Consider the following 20,633-nt stretch of genomic DNA (forward strand, 5'->3'; position numbering starts at 1 on the left):
GTATCTGTAAGATACAAAGGGGAAAGAGCGCGAGAGGGAGACAGACAACTGCCACTGTACAACTGACTGCTGGCTGTTGATTCAAGCGATTAATCGATAACAAATAAAAACATTTCGACAACTACTTCCAAAGAACAAACTCCAGCCACAGTTACAGACTGAGCTCTGAGCTCTGAGCTCTGAGCGCTGAGCGCTTAGCTCTTCCTTCTTTGGCTTCTTGGGGGCTGTCAACAACTCGACATTGTGTTTGAGTGGCGTGGTACGCATAAATGCCATGGAAATTTTCTTTTTAATCAATTATGAGTATTAAGCAAAGGGGCAGCCGTACACTAACATCACTTGCCCAAAGGGGCAAAGGGGTATTCATATTCGAGTTCGTATTTGTATTTGTATTTGTATTTGTGTTCGGGTGACGCGGCAAGGCGCGCACAAGATAAAAATCGCAAAAATTCTTTATTGAATGCTGTGGATGCCAACGCCAGGCGGCCCAAACATACATATGTGTAGACATTTATGTAAGTGTATATATGTATAGCTATGTACCATATCGTATGTATGGCCCGAGTGTGTGTATACAAGTGTAATCTGCGTGCCTCTAAGCATGTGAAGTAGCACTTTGTCTGCGCCTCAAGTTGAAGTAGCTGTGGCAGCCAGCCAGCCAGCGAGCCAGCCAGTGGCATAGGTACCCCAGACCCGAGATCCGCGATCCAGCCAGCCAGGCAGCCTCCAGATACCATTCGGCATATGATTTCAGCACATGCCTTCAGTTGCTTTCGATCTGACCAGTGACCAAAAACTATTTGTGGCGCTACCAAACTGTTAACCATTCTGTAAACTTTAAAGTCATCTAAAAGCTCTACTTAAAGTTATTAAAAAGCTTTAATAGCCAATAAGCTCAAGGGATAGTAAGTCTTATTTTTAAATGTTTTGCGAAGCTTTAATGGACAGTAAACTGAATTATGTTACTTAAACTATAAATTCTGTTCTCACATTATCACGTAAATATCAGTTTTCAGTATTATAAATCCTTAACAAAATAACTTTAATCAATTTATTAAAACTTTGATATTCAAGCGATGAGCTAGAAAAGGCTTACAGTTTTATATGAAAGCTTCTCTCTAGCTTTATGAGCTAATAACTAATCTCATGAAAACGATTCTGACTGCAAGGTCGTCGAGGGGATCAAGTCGCAAAGCTAAGCTGTAAATGAGATAAAGCTTTTTCTCAGACATCGCAATATCGATATGCCGTCTGTGTTGAATTGTAGAGGATCACAATCAAACAAATCATAATCGGTGGATGGGCAACACAGTAGACAGTAGCTGAATATGCTTCAAACGGTCGACAGTTTGTCTGTCAAATTGACATTACACGTTGCGACGCGGCAGAGCAGCAGCAGCAACAGCAGCATCGGCAATGTCAAGTGCAGCGACGTCGACGGTGGCGATGGCAGCGCCCAACAAGTTGCATTTACATGACACTTCTGGCAGGCGCAGGCTCACAAGGAAGCAGCAGGCGTAGGTTGGCCTGGCCCTGGCCCGGGACTTGGAGCTGGAGCTAGAGCTGGAGCTGGAGCTGAAGCGGACTGAGGCGGACTCTGACTGATGCGCCGACTGCGCCTGTTGGCTTCTGTTTGCGGCTCTGACTCAGCAATTCGCAGCTGAAACTGAAGCAGAACGGACTGCGACTGCGACTGTGGCTGCTGATTTTCTGGCTGGATTCGCCTTGGGCCGGGGGCAACCTGTTGGCAACTCATTAAATAATGCCGATGACTGGACAAATTTCAGATAGATGCATATATATATACAATATATATAAATAAATAATATATATTTTTTTGCTGGCTGCTTAAATGAAAAGTAACTTAACACGGGAGGAGACACCAGCCTCAAATTTATAATCCTCGTTGTGCAGTGAAATTGCATTTGGCTGCTGCCGTTGGTAAACGTTGGCGTTATAATTCTACTCGACTACCGACTGCGACTGCAACTGCAACTGCAACTGCGACTTCGACTACCGGCTCAGATGCCGAGGCGAAGGCCGAGGCCGAGGCCAAGTCCAATTCCAGCTTCAGCTTCAGCTCCAGCTCCAGCTCTGGCTTTGCGCTGCGCTGTGCTCGCCTGCCAAAGTGACACTTGTACAGATTTTCTTAATGCGCCAAAGTGCCACTTGTCGTCTGTTGACGCACCTCGTCCCACAAATCCTGCCCCCGTTGCCCGAACAGCTGTCTTAAGGTTGGGTTCTGTCCTCGCCGGCAGATCGAAGCTTTTGTACGTGTCTTGCAGAAAATTTTGTTAAATCAGCGCTAAATGTACAAGGTCCAGACTGCGACTGAGACACGGAGATGGGCCCAGAGTCAGAGTCAAAGCCACTGCCAGAGCCAGCTCCCGGCCAAGACGACAGTCAGTGGCTGAAGCCCCACAGTTGTCTGTTGATTTCAGTTCTAATTGCTGGCCAACGCATAATTTGTCATATGCCAAATTAATAAACGACTCGAGCTGCGAGTGATGCACCTCGAAGCCATTGAAACAGCAGCAGCACCACCACCACCACCAGCATTAGCAGCACCGCTGAACCACAGCCAGCCGCTCCACACTGACCACCACTCACCGCAGCCAGCGGTGGCTCTGCACAGTAGCAGCTGATTTGGCTTCAAGTTGGCAGAGCAACTGCTGATTGAGTGGCTCTGCTTTCTGCCCGAGTGTGGGCAGTAGCTTGCCGGCCTCTGGTGAATCGCGAGGGGGAGGGAGCTTTCGGCTTGGCAGCGTGGTAGGGAGGGAGAGACTGCGGGCATTAGCACCGAAAGCAGTGAAATATTCTGCAGGAACAGCCGGAAAACGGGCCGGTCTTAATTTCAGGTTCCAAACATAATTAGGTGAGAGAAAGTTGAGAAAATACAGATAAGTAATTAAAAGGAATTGAATAAGTTTTTTAATTTGTCCTATACCTTTGTAATTTGCAACTAATATTAAAAATTTAAATGATATATAATACAAAATATGAAAACCATGACTGCTTATTGCTTAGACTTTTTAAATTATTTTGATAATAGTTCCTTGTATATTACATTGATGTTTTCAACTGGTTCCTGAGATAGACACTGGAACTCACACAAGCAAACAGTGGGTTCTTATACTATCGACAAGGCTTGTTGTTAAGCCAGTATATATGAGAAGAATAAAATAAAAGAAAATCCTTGTCTTCATTTTGTTTTCGAAAAATAAACCTGATTTCATGGACAAGTTCTCTTTGGCAACTTTATATCTACCCAAATAACTAATACAGTAATTGACAGTACTTAAAGAAAGATATTCGAATACTGCAGCGTTGCCAGATCAATGTTATGCCGCACAAGAGTGTGGCCAGCTCGCGCGCACTTACATTGGCCGCCATTATGACTAATTGCCGCGAGTTGGGGCTCGGTCTGCGTTGACTACTTCCAATCACCGAACATTTAATAAATCTTTAAAACAAAAAAAAGGGGCGTTGTTACCAGCCGAGCAACTTGCACAGAGCCAGCCGCCAGCCACAACGACAACTTCAGCAAAACGACAGCAACGACGACGACAACTTCTCTTAATTGCAGCTAGTTGTTATAGTTGTTGTTGTTGTTGCTTGTGTTGTTGCTATTATTATTGTTGTTGTAGTTGCTATTGTTGTTGTTGTAATGATGGGCAAAGCCGCCAGGCAGCTTTTTGCTCAGCTACTTAATTTATTTGTCACCGAACCGAAGCGCAAATGAAGTTCGAAAAAGCAACATGCAAAGAGCAACAACAAGAAGAACAACAATATGTATGAAGGAATCGTTTGAAATTATACAAGATGATAATAAACATTATGTGTAGGAAGAAGCAGCAGTAAAAAGTGGCAGTTCGACTAGAAGAGTCAGCAGTAGCAGCAGCAGCAGTCGGCAAGACGAGCAAAAACGCTCAAGAAATAATTACAAATTAAAATGAAACACGAACGAAGGGGCAGCAAGGCGTAAGCAGCAAGGGGAGGAGGGCGAAAAGAAGGAGGTGAAGGAGTGTAGGGGAAAGGGCAGGGCAAACACTTTATAAATGTTTATAAAAATAGCTGCGACGCTGGCCACGCATGCGCAAAGATTTGTCATAATTGATAAACGACAACAGCTGCCACAGCAACAGCAGAAGAAGCAGCAGCAGCAGCAGCAACATTTGAGGCTACATATGCCACACATGACAAGTCCGTCAGTCAGTCAGTCAGTCAGTCAGTTAGTCAGTAAGTCAGATAGACAGGCGCGACTTCGATGCAGTCCCGCCAGAGCCCAAGCCAATGCCAATGGCAATGACAGTGAAACGCCTCGACGGGCAGACAAATCGAAGCGTCGTTATTTGGACGCGGCCTGAAAGCCAGCAGAGGCAGCGGGTGTAACAAGTCATCAGGGGTGGTCGTTGACAGGGCCAAAAGGTGGCGGCAGCAGGGCTGCAAATCGGTTTGAGCCCCGAATACTCCAATCTTAGCCATGAACCAAGCCTTAAGACGGTTTAGTTGGATAAAGACGAGCATACCGAACCTTTATTTGGCTCAAGGGTTCGAACCGTGAATCGTTATTTTTTTTTGTGTTTTCAACCGAAAGCATAGTCATAACATCTAGAGATTAGTACAAATATTAAGTAAATCTTCATAATTCATTTAACAATAATATTCCAATTCTGATATTCTAATAGATAAATTAAATAATACAAACTTTATTTTAATTTGGATTATTTTTCGCTACAGTTGTTTTCTGTTTTATTGCACCGCACTTGCCTACTTGTTTGCCTGTGCTTGAGCTGCGCAAAGCTTTAAGCTCGTGATTAAGCCTCAATGTGCTTTCAAAGCTGCAAAAATGTTTGTTCCCGGCTTGAACTAGCGTATAACTATATTGTGTTACAACTACGATGACAATTTCAAACCTTTCAATGGCATTCATTCTAAGCAATTGTATCTTAAAACTTTCATGTGCTTTGCTGGACATACTATTAAGGCATCAATCTTAGGTTGCTATTTAGATTCATTTACTGTGACTCGTCTGCCGCTCTCAATTTGATTGCTTGATCTGTGGTCAATGATCTGTGCTCGAGCTACCCGTCTGGTTAGCTTCTGTTAATTCGTAGCGCACAGGTGACAAAGCTAACTCGAATGGTGACTGTGATTCCCGATTCCGACTCCCAACTTCAGCTCCAAGTGCAAGTCGGTCGACTGTGACAACGATGACGCCAAATTGGCAGCGCTTCTTTCCGAACGTGAGAACCAATTGCTATGTATGGTCATTACAAGCCGTCCACAGTTTTGTCCCAACTAACTGGCGGGATTGCGTTGACCCAAGCCTGGGCTGTTGGTTCTGCTGCGGCTCATGGTGTTAGTTAGAGCGAGAGACAGGCCATAAATATTTTAATGATGATTACATTTTAAAAAGCGAGTGAGGAGAACAGCAAAGGCCGAGGCGAAGGCGAACAAGCAGCATAAAATCGAATCACAGTACCGATCAAAGCTGGACTCCAGCCTGGGTGCCTGGGTGCCTGGACTGGGCCCTGATGAGCTACTACACAAGTACAACGCGACACTGACGACATTTTTGGAATTACATTGACAGGCCAAGTTGAAACTAAAAGCGATAATTATTGCCGGCTCAGGCTCAGGCTCTGGCTCAGGCTCAGACGGATTCGGATCTTTCTCTCAGCCCAAAGTGTTGGCGATCGTGTCGCGTAAGCACAAAGAGCTGGAGCTGCAGGGCTGTGGAACTGTGGAACTCTGAAGCTCTGTGGAACTCTGCTGTGCCAGATCGCCGCAGCTGTTGCTGTTGCTGTTGTTGCTGATCGACGTTGCGGCGTCTTGCCAATGTAATTTCAATAATTTTATCTGGTGGTGCTCGCGCGCCAGCCGTGATTCGATTGGTAAGCGGTAAGCGGTCAGCGGTGACAGATCAAAGCCAACTTCTGCTGTTGCTCACCATCCCCCACCTCCCGCTCTCTCTGCAACCCTCCTCTCTCGGAGCACAATTGAGCGTTGGGCGCGTCGGCAAAGATCACTGATCACCTGCTTGGGACAGTGGGACAGTTGGACAGTTGGACAGTTGGGCGGCGATTTGCCATTGCTTCTGCTCCAGATGTTTAGCTGCACTTTGGCGGCAACTGAGACGGCGATTGCTATCACACATACGCACACACTCTCCTGGGCACATTCAAAATGCAATCATCAACATCACAGTGAGCGTCATCAGACAATTCCCCAGCTCCTGCTGCGCCTCCCGGTTGATTGTCTCCGGAGCACTCTGCCAATTACTCGCCAGCATTGTTGACATGCCTTTTGCCATTTGCATCGTTTTCGTATTGATTTGTTTAAGTTCTGGCCAACATCAGAGGCCAATCAGTGCAAATTTTGGCCCCCAAAAGGGCAAAAAAAAACAATTCAAACAAAAACAATATCAACAACAACAACAAGAACAAAATTCACATTTTTCTCCCACGGGCAGCAGCGTGTGAATGAGAAAATTCATTCGACTCCACTCGAAGCGACTCGCTCGCAAGTTCAATGAGCTGATCGACAAAATACGAGTATGTCAAAAATCTATCGAATCCGCCAAACGAACGACCGACGGGAACGGGTTGATTGGCTGATTGCCCGATTGCCGGATTGGTCGATTGCTCGATCGACTGACTGGTTGCATTCCGCGACGTCCTGTAGGTCAGTTATCGACCCAGTTTACGTGAGGATGTTCCCGCTGCTGTTTGGCTGGCATTTCCGAAAGAACGGCTTGTTTTTCCATTTCGAAAGACTATTCCAATTTGTTGTCTCCAGTTGGAAAACCTCTTGTGTCGCATATACTTGCATTTTTATGTGTAGTATAAAGATCTTATAAAGGCTATTTGTGTCTCATAGATCTCCTCTCTGTATAAAAATAAAACTAAGGAAAATCAAATTTAACTTTTATGAGATTTTACAATTTCTTAAATTTAAAAAAGAACCACAAGAATCGAATAAAATGTAAAAAGCTTCAGAAACTAAATATTTTAAAACTGAGATTCTACAAAATTTTATTGAGATGCTTGGGCAAACAATTGATCAAATTATTGTAAATAACAAAAATAAATAAAATAATAAAAGAAGATGTGTAACTATTTAATCTGAAATTTTCGAAAAAAATCTTTAAGCTTAAGCGAGAGAAACAAATATTTACAAAAATAATAAAAAATACACGAACTGTAAACTTTTGAGAGAGGCTTATTCTCTTCGAATAACTAAGAAAATAAACGGACTATAAATGTGTTCAGACAGCAGCATTTAAGTTAAATTTGACAAACAATACAAGGCTTCCTTTAAAAAATTTAATAAAAATTTTGTTTACAATTTGATTGTCAATTTCTGTCGTTTCGATTGGAGTCATGTATTTTCTAACCAGAACTCATAAAGTTTCCAGATGGGCAGCACTTCAGCACTTCTTGCAGGGTATCGACCGATGTAATATATATATTATTATATTTTCTGGGTCAAATGCAAGGCCCAATTTCATGGGCGACCCATCCCCATGGTCGACAATTTGAAGTTCAAGGTAGCCCATAAAACGGGCAACATTTAAAATTCGATCGAGTTCGCCATGAGTTGGACATGCAAATGGAAATGGAAATTTGCCACGCCTGTTAAAAATTGTGTAGTTCGTATGCCGAAAAGACGAAAACTTTTTCCCACACCAATTGCCAATTGACTCGGCTAAACGAATAACTGGGCTATATCTGGTGCTCTGGTAGTGCGGGGCCCCCATTAGTACGGGGCGCAGTCGCATTTCATTTGGAATTCCATAAACGTTTCGGTTCAAACATAAAATAAATAAAAATCAGTACAATTCGAAGAGTTGTAGTCGTTGCCTTTGAGCTTTTGCGACAATCACTCACGTTGCCTGCCTGAATGCCTGCCCTGGCTGGCCGGCCTCACCTGGCCTGGTCTGCCCGTGGCACAGCGGTTCCGTCTACGTCTCTGCCGCTGTTCCCCTGTAACCGGGGTCCGCTCGGTTAATGCCTCCTGCCTCAATCGGCAGTGTCTTTGACGCTGTCGCCCGTTCGTTAAACGTTCAACATTAAACGTTCTGCGTATTGAAATTAAATTTGTGTCGCTCGACACGATGACTTATTCAATTATTCGATAACACGTGATTGAATTATTGAAATAACTCTTTGACTATTCGCCACTCGCGGCAGAGCCAAACTTCGTTTGTATCCTATAGAGCCAAGTCTTTGGCTTTTTGCAGTCGATATGTTCACTTATAAATATATTTTGTCAAAAATGTTGTTATCTATATGAAATATTTCATAAAATCCTAGTCAGCCATGCGGCAAGTGTCATTTATCTTTACGTGTGCTGGATATGGGCAGTCGTTTTATTTCAGAAATCAATTCGAGTTCAGTCGATTCGTTTCAAATTCAGTAAAAAATAATAGAAGAGTTAGTTTTTGCTTCCGAAAATGGACAAAAATCCAAATAAACCATTTCGCGGCGTGCCAGTCAAATCGTTTCTGAGCTCGAGCAGCTCGGAAGATGAAACCTCGGACGTGGAGCAGGAGAATGGCTCTCGTCGCAGTGGCATGCGATTCACTACCATTGAGGATTTCCTGGCCAGTCTGAATACCGCAACCACAGCCGTGTCCGCCCTGCAGGGTCTACAGACTCTTAGCGTTGAAAGCTACCAAAAGTCCATGCCGGGTGCCCAAGCCGAAGAGTCGTCCGGCGATACTGCACAGCAGCTAATGGCTGCCAACAAGGAGAATCAGGATAAAGAAATGAAAGAGGAAGATGGTTAGTAGCGAGACACGGCATTTGTTACCCCAACTGGCCTCTATTAATGGAAACGTATTTACAGCTAAAGAGAAAGCAAAAAAAACATTCCAATAATTTAATATAATGGCAAACAGGTAGCATCTGTTGGGTTAGAGGTTACCGAACAGCGCCAATTGCGATTCCAGATACTCAACAGCTTGTCTAGCTATACATATTTATAGACTTTTTACTGTTAAGAATCGTCTGTTAGATCTTCCACAAAACGAGGATCAGCAATATGCTGATCTAATAAATAAAAGGCGTGGCGCGTATGCCAATTAACATATACGCTGAACTGTTTTGAATGGTAAAGTGCTGCCCCTTTCGCAAGGGGTAAGAGATAGGGGGAGTGAGATAGAGGGAAAGATTTTATGGAAAATGGTTTTTTTTTTTTGCAAAGAAAAAGTAACGAAAAACACGGACAGGATAGGTAGGGTTATTTCAATAGTCAACGGAACTTTAGAGTGCTGCCCATTTGGCACATTTTTATTGGTCAGCCAATATGGTGCTACCAATTCTGCCAAGGAAAAAGATGAAACTTAAAGTAAAAGAGATTCAGTACTGCTATGAAAAAAAGCACAAAAGAAATAGAAAGGTAAAAAAGACGGTTATTTTCATAGTAGGCAATAAAGTGCTGTACATTTTTGCTATGCGGTGCTACCCAAACTGTTAAAAAACTAATAGCATAGAAGAAGGAGAAAAATAAGGAAAATAACAAGAGATATGCATGGGTAAAGATATATAGGAAAAGATTGGATACCTTAATGGTCCCTCAAAAGAAGAAAAAGCTGTTCAATTGGCACGAGCCCGATTCGCTTGTAAGCCAGTGCTGCCCATTTGCTGGGCTATGCATCCGCCTAAAGCATGTGATTTTCCGTATTTTCAAGATCCAATCAGAAGTTGAACAACATTCACTTTTGAAGCCAAAAGTTGAAAACTTTTTAATTTCCATTTTCGAACTTGTAACTGTCAATTGCCAAGTTTGACAGCTCATTTTGCATAATTGTGCGGCGTTACGAGCCGAGCATACAAATTTATTATTGAACTGAATTTTTATGCTTTTATTTATGATTACCATTTACCACGGACCCCCGTCCAAAGTAGCTTGCCCCGCATCCAACCGACACTCGCCACTCAAGCGATTCGCTTCTGTGTGACGGTCGCGTTCCATGGCGGGCCGGGCGGGGCAGGGTGAAGCGGACTCTGGTTGGGTTGGGCGGCGTTTTAAGATCAAAAATGCTAATTGAGCTGTTTATCGATTTGTCAACAACAAAAGCAACAACAATCGAAATGACAGGCCACAAAAAACTCGAACAATGGCCACATTAACATTGTCGTGGATTGTTGCCGCAGTTGTTATGGTTTTTGTTGTTGCTGTTGTTCTTGTGTGTAACTTTTGGCGGCGCTCCTGTTCCACTCAGCGCTCCCCTCGAACTTTTATTGACTATTAAAATTGTGTCAAAATGTGTTTGAAATTTTTTATTGTTAATTATTTGAGAAGCGCGCGTAATGGGGAACCAATCGAATATGCTGCCAACGCCAATGGCACACAATTTATCATGAACAAAAAAATACAACACTTGGGATACATTGATCAACCATATTATGTTTTTGTTGTAGTTACTGAGAGCTGCACGTTGGATCGGGGTTAAGGTTTTTGCTGTTAACTAGGGTACCATCGATCGCCCTATGGACAGTATCGATTTGAGATATTCCTCTAAATGAGACAAAGTCGATCAATACACTTCTTCATCATGAAGTTGTGATTTCTAATAACATATTGCATTAATTATGTTCTTGCTGTGAGGAATTTATATGAATTTCAGCTATAAATACGCCCAAGATTTTTATAACCTATCAGAGGGTGTTGTATTTTCGTCATGACACAGAAGCAGACATCGCCTACCCCGGCCGGATCAGACATCTATATCAAGGAGCTGTCATTAAAAGGGTGGTTTATCAAGATATCTTAGCCAAATTCGGCATAAGCTCGTTTAGCTAAAATCTTCTCAACATCGGACCATTATGTATAATAGCTGGCATTGAAACATTTGGTTGAAAACTAAGATCTTGTATGCCAAGATCACACTACTATATTATATAAAACTATAGGTAGGTTCGGTAGAAGTGTGAGTTTTTGTGTGTCAAAATATTTTGCTTCCAAGATGGTTTTATCAAACTCTGCGATTACAAGCTTCAATATTCTCACATGTCTATAAGGGCATTAAATCTTCGGTGTGCCGAATCAAAGACAATATTCTACTAGTACTAAGAGCTAACGATGCTAATTGTACAGTTTGTGTTCCGTCTGGTATTGCTTGTCCAGAAGAGCTGAGAGTTTCAATTGACTGACAAGGTATTTAATAACAACAACTTCGATAATCTCACGATTCGGAGCTATTTATGTGATCTCATCTATGCAGAAGAATTGATATCAAATGGGATTCTGAGTTAAACATTTAATTATTTCAATACTAAGAATGCTGAATGCGATCGACAACGAGCACAATTAATAGCTAAGCCCGAGCCCCGAGCCATGTTAATTCCACTCACACACTTCTAACCCGATTGGCAACTGACCCACCTCGCCCCGCCTCCTGTGAAGCAGCAGCAGCAGCCGTCAAGAAGCAGCAAAGCGTGAAGGCAAAATGCCAAATGCCAAAATGAAATGAAATCAAAATCGAAAACTTTTAAATGAATAGACATGCAGATCGGACACGCCACAAGAATTCAACAAAAAAAACCAAACCCCAGAAAAATAAAACAGAGATTGCTCCAAGTAAGACGGGCAGGCAGCAGGCAGCAGCGGCAGCGTCAGCGTCAGCAGAGTGGGGTACGGGGTGCGAGGTATGGGGTACGGGGAGGCCGCCTTAGCCAGTTGTGAGCCAAGTTTGAATAATGAGGCACTGGGGGTAAAAAACTGATTTACTACGTGGCCAGCCGCGACCGTGGCCGGGACAGGGGCAGGGGCAGGGGCCAGATCGCGAATGACTTTGAGGCGAGCTGACACACTGCGAGCGCGAGCAGCAGAACTCACTGACTGACATTTGATTATTGGCTTCCAATTTGTTGCAGATGTGTCTTGCGCGACGCTCCGCTCCGCTCGGCTCTGCTTCATACGATTTTTTTTTTTGTTGTATTTTTTGCTTAGCGCAAATTGCGTGCCAGTCGCATTCGAAGCTGGAGCTGGGGCCGGGCTGCTGTTGAGGCCGCAATCACGGCGCGCAAATTTGCAAAATGTGGCCAACAACAACAACAGCAGCAGCCGCAACGAACAGAAGTCAAATTGTGGCCAACATGGAAATTAGTGGAGCTCGTCCATTTGGTTGCTGCCTGATCGAAGCAGCAGCAGCAGCAGCCGTGATCTCGATTTGGAACTTGTGGCGGCTGCAAATCGGCGGCAGGAAAGGAGTTATTAAAGTCAGACAGAGACAGCCAATGCTGCATATAGAGAGAGAGAGAGAGAAAGAAAGAGAAAGGGAGAGAGAGAGAGAGAAAGAGAGAGGGAGAGTAGAGGCTGAGAGAGCGCCAGTGTCTTGGCTGTTTAATGAAGGCAGTTCGATCGATTTGGCTGGCTGCAAGTCGTGGCCGTGCCATGCCACCGCCTGACAAGTCCGCAAGTCTCGACCAGTCCCCGGCACAATTTCAGTTGTTGTTGTTGTTGTTACTGGCTGCTGCTGCTGTGGCAGCATTTTCGATCTGTCTGTCAGTCAGCTGCCATTTTTGCTTGGGCCACAGGTCCAAGTCCGCAGCCAACCAGCCCCAGGAACCAGGGGCCAAGCAGCCAACCAATTGATTGACATTGCCCACAACGCCCTTTTTTTTTTTGTATTTTTCTTTCAGCTGACTGGGCGGGCCACGGCCCATTGGCTGTGACTTTTGTGCGCAACTGTACCGGAAATGTGTAAAGCGCGCCATTCATGAGCTTCTTGTGAATTATGCTTGAACAACTACAAATTATACAACAATACGCGTAATTAATTAAGCCAAGCGCTAAAAGAGCCCAAAACCAGTCAACAGGCACTCAACCAGTTGCCAAGTTGCCAAGTTGCCAACCTGCCCGGTTGCCCAGTTGCCCAGTTACCACTTCATTCAAGAAAAACAAAAACTGAACACTGAGAATGGCGACAAAAACACAGTTATCTCTGCTGGCTGACCAACAGGGGTACCAGGGGAAGGGGAGGGACGGGTGCCAGGGGGCAACCATGTATTTACCTCTGTACACATATGCGAGTAGCAATAACTGAAGACGGCCCCGAGACGACGACGACGAAAAAAAATAAGCCAAAAACAAAGACAAAGTCGTTGAGCGGTCAAAGCCGTGTAATTATGAAATTCAAAGAAATGAAGCATATTAAAAAATAATGTTATAGATATGTACACACACACACACACATACACGTGCGCGCGCGCGCATACATCATGCATGCTGTGTAAGTGTGTGTGCATTCGAGTGCTCATAACTAAATTAGCTGGTGCTCCATTGATGATGTCCAGCGACGAGCTGTTGGCTTTTATCAGTCGAGCATTTCGACTTTGCCATGAGATCTGCATACACTGCAAACAATTTGAGAAGTTGATTAACACTAACTTTATGATGTCCGTTTGGCTTGTGAACCAAAACTCTGGTTAAAAAATTGGTTACTCGCTTTCCTTATCTTTATTTCAGACCAATTTTTACTATATAGCAATTCGGTTAAAATCAAATTATGCTTATATTATTGTGAACCTAGTAAATGGCAAGTTCAGTTATGGGGAAAGGTCGCGTGCAACAAGGCTTGAAGAGAACCGGTTCGATCTCGGAATCATATTTTATTTTCTACCTATCACATTCCGCGACTTAAACTAAACAACAGCTGAGCCAAAACCAGAACGAAACTGTATTTAAAAAAAAAATAAAATGAAACAAAATGAAAGACTTTGAGGAAGACACAGCCCCAAACTTTAAGGCCTCTTTCATTGCATTTATCCTACGAAATTTGGCTATGCTGGATAGAAGTAAAATATAGCCCGAAGTTTCATTATGAAAATATTCACGAATTGCAATATTTTCAGTAGAACGGGCCGCTGTAAATGCCAAATTAAACTGTTTTGTTAAGGTTTTGAAAATGACAACCCAAGGTTTGAACCAGAAGATAGACTATAGACTGGTTCATGAACCCAACCTTAAGGAATAAAATCGGTTCAAACGAACCAGTTACAATTTCTTGAGGCTTGCAGCACTGGTCAAAAGATAGTTTGCTTTAGTCGAAAAAAAATTAAATTTTACGAGGGTGCTGTAGATTTTCTCTCAGTGTATTAGCTCTAGCGTTTAGTTTTCATTTTCCATGTTTCGTTTTCGTGTTTTATTTGTTTAATGCATGTTTTTTGCATTGTCAAATCGGTTGACAAATTGATACACAAAACTGCGATCGGCGAGTTTTGCGGGGCTGTCAATCGGTTCGTTTGAAGTTGACCGCCGCGGCCTGGACTTGAATTTCTAATTTGGAGCTGCTTGCAGTTGCCCCTAAATTGGAAGTGCTATAAAAAGCGAAATAACAACAATTAACAACAAAAACAACAACAACAGCAACAACTACAAAATACAACTTCAACTTCAACTGGACAGTGCCATAATTTGATGGTCCGAGCATTTTCTCACCGTTTGCTGAGCGTTTTGGTGTTCGGCTGTTACCTTGTTTTACACTTTCCAGCGAATAGAGCTAAAACTTTAATAACACACATGTCAACACACAAGCTAACATATTTATAATCATTAGGATATGAGTTATGTCTTTATAAGCTCTTGCTGCTGCCACATACACATATTTTACATGCAACTTATCTCCGCTTCTCGCTCTGCTCGTCATTTCTCTACCCGTCCAGCAGCTGCGTATACTAATTGCTATATTGATCTCCTGATCAAAATTGAATCAGTTTTCTTGTATTCACTGTCTACGAGCTTTTCGTGCTGGGTTTTCCATTATATGATCTATCCATATACTGATATTACTAATATCCATCTTATATATCGGATGAATTTAGTTTTTAAGTATTTGATCAGCTGTCTAGTTTTGTTTAGCTTAAAATGAAAGAAAACTCGTCGCAATATAATAAGCTTTTTCCAAAGTATCTTATAAATATTTATAATAAAAAAATATTATGCTCTCTTCTCCTGCAATACTTTTAAGTATTTGAAGTATTCCCAAGTATTTTTTATCAATAAATTCTTGCATATATTCAAATAGAATCTTAAGCAATTAAATCGTTTTTCACATTCTTATTTAACTATCCATCAAATGTAGTTGAGTTCTCATGGCTTCAATTGACTAATCATTTTTTGCTTTGAGCTAAATATTTTGCATTTTCCCAGGCCGGAACGCAGACTGAGCGCCGCAATCGCCGCATTTCTAATTAAATTCTCAACGTGTTTTTCTTTTATTTGTGTATATGCAATTTTTGATTGACATTTTACATTAAATGAACTGGCTGGAACTGAGAGAGGGCCGTCGGGGCCACAACCAGAACCAGAACCAGAACGAGAATTAGAACCAGCGACTCTTACTGAGACAGCGTCTGAACCAGAGCCATGGCCGGTGCCGTAGCCAGAGTCAGAGCCAGTCCGGATCACAGAGCGTTGAAATTGATCAATTTCACATAATTTCAAGGCAAGTCGGCGCGGTAATGCAAATCCGACAGCTGCGCCTGCGCGTTAGAAGCGCTTAGATATGCGCAGAATTAGAGATTGCGCGACGCACTCAAAGATACTCCTGGTCGTCGCCGGTGTTGTCGGTGTTGGTGGGGGACGAGGCGGTGGTTTATGATTGACTACGACTGAATTGAGCTGCAGTGTGAGCCGTGGATGTACGCAGCTTGGCAACTGGAGGAGGACTGGGGGGATATGCTCTGGGTATTCTTTGCGATGTGTGCCTGGTGGATATGTTTGCCCTGACGCTGCCATTCTCATCGCCATCCTCGAGTGCGTCCACATCCATCCGCACTGACAACTTGACGTGCTTTGGGCGCTTTAAACGTTTTGGATTTCGGTTTGGCCGCTGCCTCAGCCGCCGCCTTTTGCAGCTTGCAGCTCGCGTCGCGCCTCTCGCGGCTTTTAATTGCTCGCCGTCGTCTGCTGTATTTCTTCAGCTTCTTTCACAATTCTCATTGATCTTTTTCGAATGTACGCAACTGTCGGATTTCTGTGCGCTGTCAGTGGCTGTGGCTCCACAGCTTCACCACAGATCAGCTCCAGCTTCAGCTCCGGCTCCGGCTCCAGCTCCGCAGCTCTGGCCTGGGATATGGCATGGCATATCTTTGATTTGCTAATTAACGGTTTGTCGGTTGAGTTTGACAGTTGAACATGAGTTCTTGACATTGGCGCGCGGGAATTGGCTTTGACTTTGGTTTTGCTTTTCGTTGTTGGCTTTTAAATAATTTTTAGTTTTGAGCTGCTTAAAGCCAAAGACCCCCAATCATTGATCCATATCCAGGCAATTGCTAGGCCGAGTCCAGCCTCTTGGCAGCAGGTTGAATTTGGTTTGCCCAAAGGGTCGTTGGAATAAGAGCTAAAGCGAGACAACGAGAGGGAGAGAGAATTTCCAATTTAACGCTTGCTGAGAACTGTCTATGGATTAAGTGTGGGACTGATTGAGAGCTATCGAAATCGAAATTTATCGATAGTTTCCATGCGCTGGCAAAGATGGTTATCGTTGGTTAATGTTGGAAAGCGCCTGTCATAGACTCTTCAGACAAATTTGTGAACAGCTCAGGCGATTAGAGGTCGTGTTGCATGTGTCCACGGCCTCGCCTGGTGCATACAATAATATTAATGATGATGTGGTGTTGATGTTAAGTGCAGTTTAATAAATGAATTGTCTCTCACTTGCAGCATGCGAAAAATGAGCTATGCAGTTGCCGGTTGCCAGTTGCCAGTTGCCAGTTGCCATTCGCCGGTTGCCGGTTGCCCAGTGTCCGCGTTGTCCATTGCCCACGAGGCTGTGTCTAATTCATCAAGCGCTTGGTTCAGTGGGCTTGGACCTGGGCCCGGTGCAACGGTGCAACGGTGCCACGGTGCAGCGGCCACTTCCTGCATTTGCATGTGCCAACTGTGAGCTGAGGAACTGAGGCCGGAGTCAATGCATTTCGGGTAATAGATGCTACGACTTTTTAGCGCATTTTTAACTACTTCATTTCGGGCCGTACACTGTCCGCGCTTCCATTTGCTGGCGGCACTGCGACCAATTGCGCATCTGTGCTCCGTTTGCGCACTTTGGCACCACTGTGCAGCTGGTGGCTGCTCATTTGTCTGGTGGTTTGCCGGCTCCTCAGCCAACCGCCCGCGGGCCTCAGTTCAGCCTCGCAGCAGTTGCTGGCAAGCCTATTTCTTACAACTTCTTCAAACAATTGCAACAACTGACGTATCATAAACAACAACTACAACTGCTACGGCAACAACAACAACAACAACAACAACTTGTTGTCTGTTCGGGCGGTTGCTCTTGCACTTGGCTGCCCGGCGAACCTTTTGGCAAAGTATTTCGAATCTTGAGAGCAGTCGCGTCTAACAAGCCCAAGAAAAATGGGCCCAACGCCAACTTTTGGCTAAAGCGCAAACACATTAAAAATGCTTCTACTGCTGCATGTCAGTTGTTGTTGTTGTTGTTGTTGTTGTTGCCGGATATACACTACCCTACACTGACAATGGAAGGTAGTTTCCTCAATGTGTCTGTTTTAGGCACATATTTCATGTATATATATATATATATATATATATATGAATAATATTTATTATAAGTAAAAGTACTTAAAAGAGAGCTATGCCAGGCACAAAGAAAATAAGTTGAAACGAAAGAACATTTAGATTATGCGAATTCACAAATTATAACTAAAATAAGTATTTTCTTATCGTTTAAGTTTGATTTCAATATTTCCTGGTATAAAGTTATTATAATAAGTATAAGAAAATAAAGAAGGTTTAACAAAACTTCCTTAAATATTCTGATAATATATCACACATAAAATACTAGAGCTTATTTTACTATTCCCAATATTTGCTAACAAAACTGTAAAACGTTTGAACTTTCGGATTGAAATTACCCAATTTATTTTCAAAGAATAAACCAAGTCTTAAGTCTAAATAAGAAAATTGATCGAGACTCAGTTCCAAAACATAAAGATCCTGGCCCTGGCAAATATAGCCCGGAACTTCGCTATGAAAATATCTACATTGTTTCTATATTGCATTAAAAATAAAATGAATTTTGAAAATATGTGAATCCAAATTTGAGCCAAAACCTGGGTTTTTGGGCGGAAAGATTCGTGTGAAACGGAAATCGAACCAGCGATTTTTATTTTAGGTTTTCAGCCCTGTCGGCATCAAATTGCAATTATTTTTATCGACATTTGTTTTGATCTTTTCATAATAACTATAGTTTTTAATTATTACACAAAAAAAAAAAAAAAATATAATAACTAAAGGGAAGCAGAGCTAACTTCTAAGGCCATCGATTCTATAGAGCTATAAATATGCATATTATGGACATTAAATAACTGGAAAATTTAAGTAAAATTTTTATTTATTTTTATTTGCTTTCTATATGAAATATGTGCATGCATTTCAGTTAATTATTAGCTTTTCTTTATTTATATATATTTTGTTTTTGATCCAGTTCGGGTATCCCAGGTTCGGCTTAGACAATTGGGGTTAGTCTTGCTTGTTGTTGCTGTGGCTCGAGGCCTCAAATGCACTTTGCAAAAAAGCATTTCCTCCAAACTTGTCCCGATTTTGGTGTGTGTTGCGCTGCGGGCTTTAGTGCGAAATAGCTGCAACACCAACAACAACAACAGCAACAGCAACATTAGCTGCAACAACAACAACTGCAGCAACAACAATTTCGCAGCTAGCTGCGCGATTTATCTTTGGGGGCTGGCAAGTTAATGTGGCAATTGTATGCTAAGCAGCAGTAGAAGAAGAAGAGGCAGCAGCAAACGAGGGAGGATGAGGAGTAAGCGAAGGGGCAGGAGGAGATGGAGGAGATGGAGGTGTAGCTGCTGGTTAAGGCTGCGTCCAACGGATTTCATGAATGAATTAGGCGACGGGCAAAGTTTGGCGAGCATCGTCCGCTTCGACAAAAGGGCAACAACTCAATTTACAGTTGCCGGACGCGAATGCGGAATTCCATTGCCCACAGGGTGACCATTTCAGACGAAACGAAAAATAACAGAAAAATTATATATGATAAAAAAAAATAAGTAACAACGTTCATCAGCTGCCAAATGCAGGTCCATGGGCACCGGCCCCTGATCAGAGCTCGCCCCCAAAAGTGAATGCATCTCATGGGTGTGATTTTAATTTCATACACAAATGAACGCAAATCATGGTGGTAGGCTGTGGGGAAATGGGGGTGGGGCTCCAACTGCTGTGGCTTCCTGCTGAAAACAAAAAAAAACAAAAAATACAAATAAATTCAAGAGCAACGAGAAAATAGCAATAACTCCCACGAAGATTAATAACACACACACACACACACACACGCACACACACACACACACACACACATATTCTCGTTAATAAATAAGCAAAAGGAAGAGCAACAAAAAATGCAAAGGAAATGAACAATAAGCGTAGAGCAGAAAAATGAAATTTATGCATAAAAAAACCAAAGAAAAAAAAAATACCAAAGAAGTGGGCGTACGAATGGCCCATCAAAAGCGTGGCAAATAAAAGAAGCGATAAAGCAACAAAAAGTACAACACAAAGGCGAATACAAACTAGGCGCAGCTATTGGCCGGCGAATTGCTTGGGGAATTGCTCGCCAAAGCAAGTGAGTCGAAAGCGTAGGCGAATTCGAATATATTGCCAATGACTGAGGCAGCGCTCAGAGCAGCAGCAGAAACGCGGCGAATTTTTTGGGCTCTATCGCGCGCAGATCAAACTTATTTAAATGTGAATTCTTCGGAGAACTCGATTTGCTTACTTTCTGATGGATTTTGATGGAACTAGTTTGCAGCCACAAATATGCAAAAACTACAACTTTGTAGCAGACAGAGTAGAAGCTTTTCTGGACACAAATCTCAATAAGAAATCAAGGTTTCTTAAAATTCCAACAAAACTGGTCCTTCATTATGAGCTTATAGTATTCCTGAATACTTCTGAATGTTAAAATTCAAGCTGATCGCAGCCAAAAATATATAAGAACTACGATTTTGTAACAGACAGAGCTACTAGACACAGTTCTCGCTTAGGAAATCCGATTCCCCAACTAACTGAATCTAAGGAGATATCTATCCAAAATGTTCTCAGCAAATCGTTGTTTACAAGCATTCTAAATGAATTGGTGTGCGATCAATCGCCTTAATGGACAAAACACTGTGACTAGTCAGCCTTAAGCTCGCAACTGGAATCGCAAATTGAACTAGTTCTTGGGATGGAAACAACAAGCTCAGCCTGTGGTTATATTGACATAAATGCTTTGACTGTTAGGACGTCATGTTCCAAGGAAGGCATCTTACTAAACATCCTGTCTCAGCATGTCTCACTCATGACTCTTATCACATTTTCCTTAACACACTTTTTTCTATATATATATATATATATATACATACATACATATGCATATAAGAGCAGCACACACACACACAAACATACATATCAAGGATCAATGGCACGTAGCAGCACTAAAGTTATTAAAGCTATAAGATACAGCCAAGTGGTTGGGTGAACGCTTCTGCAATCCAATGCCCGCCCAGGCGTGCGTCCATATGCAAAATATACGAGTTTATGAGCATACGAGTGTGCAGGGCAAGCGGAGCAGGCGATACATTGACGCACCCTCCACGCGACTT

The 20,633-nt window shown here is 42.8% G+C and overlaps 2 protein-coding genes and 1 long non-coding RNA gene across 8 annotated transcripts in view; 2 read left to right on the forward strand and 1 right to left on the reverse strand.

Moving 5' to 3' along the window:
- The window catches only part of LOC6631689 (uncharacterized), a 49,160-nt gene that overhangs the window by 15,324 nt on the left and 13,203 nt on the right, over positions 1 to 20,633 (forward strand). The gene's annotated exons all lie outside the window — the stretch shown is intronic.
- LOC116652098 (uncharacterized) lies at positions 4,690 to 7,283 on the reverse strand. Of its 5 annotated transcripts, none has more exons than XR_011416894.1 (3): positions 7,205 to 7,253; positions 5,409 to 6,907; positions 4,690 to 5,347 (listed from the first exon to the last, which is right to left on the reverse strand). It is a non-coding gene; the product is annotated as an uncharacterized lncRNA (long non-coding RNA). The 5 variants fall into 5 exon arrangements; XR_011416893.1 differs by having other exon boundaries at positions 4,690 to 5,344; positions 7,205 to 7,252; XR_011416895.1 differs by having other exon boundaries at positions 4,690 to 5,137; positions 5,177 to 6,907; positions 7,205 to 7,252.
- Positions 8,380 to 9,090, forward strand: LOC6631691 (uncharacterized). Its single transcript, XM_002055111.4, has 2 exons — positions 8,380 to 8,789; positions 8,854 to 9,090. Exons 1-2 carry the CDS (start codon positions 8,459 to 8,461, stop codon positions 8,883 to 8,885), a joined length of 363 nt encoding a protein of 120 aa, XP_002055147.2. The 5' UTR covers positions 8,380 to 8,458; the 3' UTR covers positions 8,886 to 9,090.

This window comes from Drosophila virilis, chromosome X (assembly GCF_030788295.1).
Source record: "Drosophila virilis strain 15010-1051.87 chromosome X, Dvir_AGI_RSII-ME, whole genome shotgun sequence".
In the NCBI taxonomy this organism is placed as follows: domain Eukaryota; kingdom Metazoa; phylum Arthropoda; class Insecta; order Diptera; family Drosophilidae; genus Drosophila; species Drosophila virilis.

Coding starts and splice junctions, on each gene's coding strand:
- LOC6631691 (XM_002055111.4), top strand. CDS start 8,459: ATGGACAAAAATCCAAATAAACCATTTCGCGGCGTGCCAGTCAAATCG. Junction 8,790..8,853: donor AGAAATGAAAGAGGAAGATG/GTTAGTAGCGAG, acceptor ACGTATTTACAG/CTAAAGAGAAAGCAAAAAAA.